The sequence below is a fragment of the Protomyctophum parallelum genome (assembly GCF_964188405.1).
Source record: "Protomyctophum parallelum genome assembly, chromosome: 7".
In the NCBI taxonomy this organism is placed as follows: domain Eukaryota; kingdom Metazoa; phylum Chordata; class Actinopteri; order Myctophiformes; family Myctophidae; genus Protomyctophum; species Protomyctophum parallelum.
This window is the reverse complement of record NC_139705.1, coordinates 26,595,398-26,599,742: the sequence shown is the minus strand read 5'-3', so window position 1 is coordinate 26,599,742 and position 4,345 is coordinate 26,595,398. Positions and strand designations below refer to the sequence as shown.

General features: G+C 42.9%; 1 protein-coding gene across 1 annotated transcript in view; it reads right to left on the bottom strand.

Moving 5' to 3' along the window:
* Window positions 1-1,372: 1,372 nt before the first annotated feature.
* Window positions 1,373-4,345, bottom strand: part of LOC310861006 (acylamino-acid-releasing enzyme) — a 14,381-nt gene continuing 11,408 nt past the window's right edge. The window contains exons 19-20 of the mRNA XM_083768257.1: window positions 3,924-4,030; window positions 1,373-1,489 (exon numbers count right to left, since the gene is read on the bottom strand). Of these exons, the coding sequence (XP_083624383.1) occupies window positions 1,390-1,489; window positions 3,924-4,030 (207 nt within the window). The 3' untranslated portion in view covers window positions 1,373-1,389. The remainder of the gene's footprint in view (window positions 1,490-3,923; window positions 4,031-4,345) is intronic.

Below are 4,345 nucleotides of genomic sequence, written 5' to 3'. Positions count from 1 at the left end.
TCCCAGCTCCCCTGCAAAACATCACTGCCGAACTCTGTAAATGGAACATTAAATGAAATGACACTAAGTAAAATTGTGTATGGGTAATGAAGAGCAGAGTAAGCCTTGCCAAGCCATGAGGCTCATAGGGGCAGGAGCCCCGATTTCCTTGAGGCAGCTTTATGTACAAGTACACCCCCTGGACATGACGCTAGTATGTCGCAGGGACTTACCCCAGTCCAATCCTTGATGCTGAATGCCAGGCAGGGAGGCACTTGGTTCCATTTTTCAGTCTTTGGTATGACCCGGCCAGGGATCGAACCCCGACCTCCCAGTCCCAGGGTGGACACTCTAACCACAAGGCCACCGAGCTGGTGAATGAATGAAGAACAAAGGAGAGTGATTAATGCCGTTTCTGCGATGACACCTGAATTTCCTCACTGAAATCAATATTTTAAACCTTATTTGAATTTTGAATTAACATCTACATAATAGTAGTAGTCAAAAGGATCCCTGTGTTGCGGCATGTGTTCTCTTACTGTACAGTATGTCTTCTGTAGTTCACAGCCACGCTACATTCAAGTCTGAGCCAGGGATCAAAGTCTAACATCAATAAAAGCATCATGTTACAGTAGGCTGGGTGATTTGATGTACATAAGCACGTACAATGTGGATGATTATTAACAAAAGGACAAAATCACCACCTGTCAGCAGCAGGCCTTGGACTTTTGCTCTTCCTCATGGACATACTTACTGGAAACAACAAAAAACTATGGAGCTTTTCTGTAAAACATGATTGACATGACATTTGATGAATGACAAAATTGCCAAATTTTTACACCTGTAAACATGTGGCGCGACAATAAAGATGATTGTGATTCCGATGCAATGGAATGACTGCATTGTTTTATGCAGTGCAGTTCAATAGGTAAAGCTCGGCATTGACCTAGGTGGTCTTTTCCATTGGGTACAGCATACTGCTTAGTTAATACACATTCGTATTAGGTCCTCAGGAGATGGAAAAAGATATATGAAAACCATGCTTTATCATATTCAGTTGAACAACAAAGAATGAAACGGCCACAAACGTATTTTATTTATATGTCAACATAACCAAAATGACTAGTTTATAGAACAAAGAATCAACATGACTTCATAAATTCCAATTCCAAAGAATTGGTATTGTAGAAAATAGCGTGTGTGTGTGTGTGTGTGTGTGTGTGTGTGTGTGTGTGTGTGTGTGTGTGTGTGTGTGTGTGTGTGTGTGTGTGTGTGTGTGTGTGTGTGTGTGTGTGTGTGTGTGTGTGTGTGTGTGTGTGTGCGAGCGTGCGTGCGTGTGTGTGTGCGTGCGTGCGTGCGTGCGTGCGTGCGTGTGTGTGTGTGTGTGTGTGTGTGTGTGTGTGTGCGTGCTCAGAGGTGTTGCTGCAGCCACAGCACAGTGTTAAGAAAGCACTCAGCCTGTGTGTCCACTCTGGCCAGAGAATGTCCGTCCTCTGGAAACCAAAGCATCCTGCATGGGAAAACATACGGTACAACTGGAGCTTAAAGCATCCTGCATGGGAAAACATACAGTACAACTGGAGCTTAAAGCATCCTGCATGGGAAAACATACAGTACAACTGGAGCTTAAAGCATCCTGCATGTTAAAACATACAGTACAACTGGAGCTTAAAGCATCCTGCATGTTAAAACATACAGTACAACTGGAGCTTAAAGCATCCTGCATGGGAAAACATACGGTACAACTGGAGCTTAAAGCATCCTGCATGTTAAAACATACGGTACAACTGGAGCTTAAAGCATCCTGCATGGGAAAACATACAGTACAACTGGAGCTTAAAGCATCCTGCATGGGAAAACATACGGTACAACTGGAGCTTAAAGCATCCTGCATGGGAAAACATACGGTACAACTGGAGCTTAAAGCATCCTGCATGGGAAAACATACAGTACAACTGGAGCTTAAAGCACCCTGCATGTTAAAACATACGGTACAACTGGAGCTTAAAGCACCCTGCATGGGAAAACATACAGTACAACTGGAGCTTAAAGCACCCTGCATGTTAAAACATACAGTACAACTGGAGCTTAAAGCATCCTGCATGGGAAAACATACAGTACAACTGGAGCTTAAAGCATCCTGCATGTTAAAACATACGGTACAACTGGAGCTTAAAGCACCCTGCATGGGAAAACATACAGTACAACTGGAGCTTAAAGCACCCTGCATGGGAAAACATACGGTACAACTGGAGCTTAAAGCACCCTGCATGGGAAAACATACGGTACAACTGGAGCTTAAAGCACCCTGCATGGGAAAACATACAGTACAACTGGAGCTTAAAGCATCCTGCATGTTAAAACATACAGTAACTGGAGCTTAAAGCATCCTGCATGGGAAAACATACGGTACAACTGGAGCTTAAAGCATCCTGCATGGGAAAACATACAGTACAACTGGAGCTTAAAGCATCCTGCATGGGAAAACATACAGTACAACTGGAGCTTAAAGCATCCTGCATGTTAAAACATACAGTAACTGGAGCTTAAAGCACCCTGCATGTTAAAACATACGGTACAACTGGAGCTTAAAGCATCCTGCATGGGAAAACATACAGTACAACTGGAGCTTAAAGCATCCTGCATGGGAAAACATACAGTACAACTGGAGCTTAAAGCATCCTGCATGTTAAAACATACAGTAACTGGAGCTTAAAGCACCCTGCATGTTAAAACATACGGTACAACTGGAGCTTAAAGCATCCTGCATGGGAAAACATACGGTACAACTGGAGCTTAAAGCATCCTGCATGGGAAAACATACGGTAACTGGAGCTTAAAGCATCCTGCATGGGAAAACATACGGTAACTGGAGCTTAAAGCACCCTGCATGGGAAAACATACGGTAACTGGAGCTTAAAGCATCCTGCATGGGAAAACATACGGTACAACTGGAGCTTAAAGCATCCTGCATGGGAAAACATACGGTACAACTGGAGCTTAAAGCATCCTGCATGTTAAAACATACAGTACAACTGGAGCTTAAAGCATCCTGCATGGGAAAACATACAGTAACTGGAGCTTAAAGCATCCTGCATGGGAAAACATACGGTACAACTGGAGCTTAAAGCATCCTGCATGGGAAAACATACAGTACAACTGGAGCTTAAAGCATCCTGCATGGGAAAACATACAGTACAACCGGAGCTTAAAGCATCCTGCATGGGAAAACATACGGTAACTGGAGCTTAAAGCATCCTGCATGTTAAAACATACAGTACAACTGGAGCTTAAAGCATCCTGCATGGGAAAACATACGGTAACTGGAGCTTAAAGCATCCTGCATGTTAAAACATACAGTACAACTGGAGCTTAAAGCATCCTGCATGGGAAAACATACAGTACAACTGGAGCTTAAAGCATCCTGCATGGGAAAACATACAGTACAACTGGAGCTTAAAGCACCCTGCATGGGAAAACATACGGTACAACTGGAGCTTAAAGCATCCTGCATGGGAAAACATACAGTACAACTGGAGCTTAAAGCATCCTGCATGGGAAAACATACAGTACAACTGGAGCTTAAAGCATCCTGCATGGGAAAACATACGGTAACTGGAGCTTAAAGCATCCTGCATGGGAAAACATACGGTACAACTGGAGCTTAGTAGCATTTCCTCTCACAGTGAATAGCCGTTATTAGTCATCATGGCGTTTCTGTTCCATACACAACTTCTGCTTCTTTTGTGGTGAAACATGGTGTGCTGTTTTAGGTTAAGTGGCACTTGATGATGGATGGCAAAGTGCACCTGATTCATTTTACAAATGTATAGGGCTTTATATATAGTGATTTTTACTAGTTTACTAGTACTCGACTAGTTGTTTAACTATCTATTGTGTAAAAAATTAAACAAATAAAGAAATAAACACACACACAGTCCTACCTGACAGGTGAGTCCCGGCTCTTCAGGGCTCTGTAGAGCTCGACTCCCTGGTGAGGAGACACTCTCTTGTCTTTGCCCCCCAGCAACAGCAACACTGGCACCCTGATCTATGTGTTACGGCAAACGTAGAGAAACACTTTATCTATAGATTTATAGATCACCCTGATCTATGTGTTACGGCAAACGTAGAGAAACACTTTATCTATAGATTTATAGATCACCCTGATCTATGTGTTACGGCAAACGTAGAGAAACACTTTATCTATACATTTATAGATCACCCTGATCTATGTGTTACGGCAAACGTAGAGAAACACTTTATCTATAGATTTCCCACAGGGACAGAACATTATATATATTATATCCTATATCTTCACAAATTGCCGCAAGAGAGGAAGAGACGTGCTGGGCGGACAGACGGG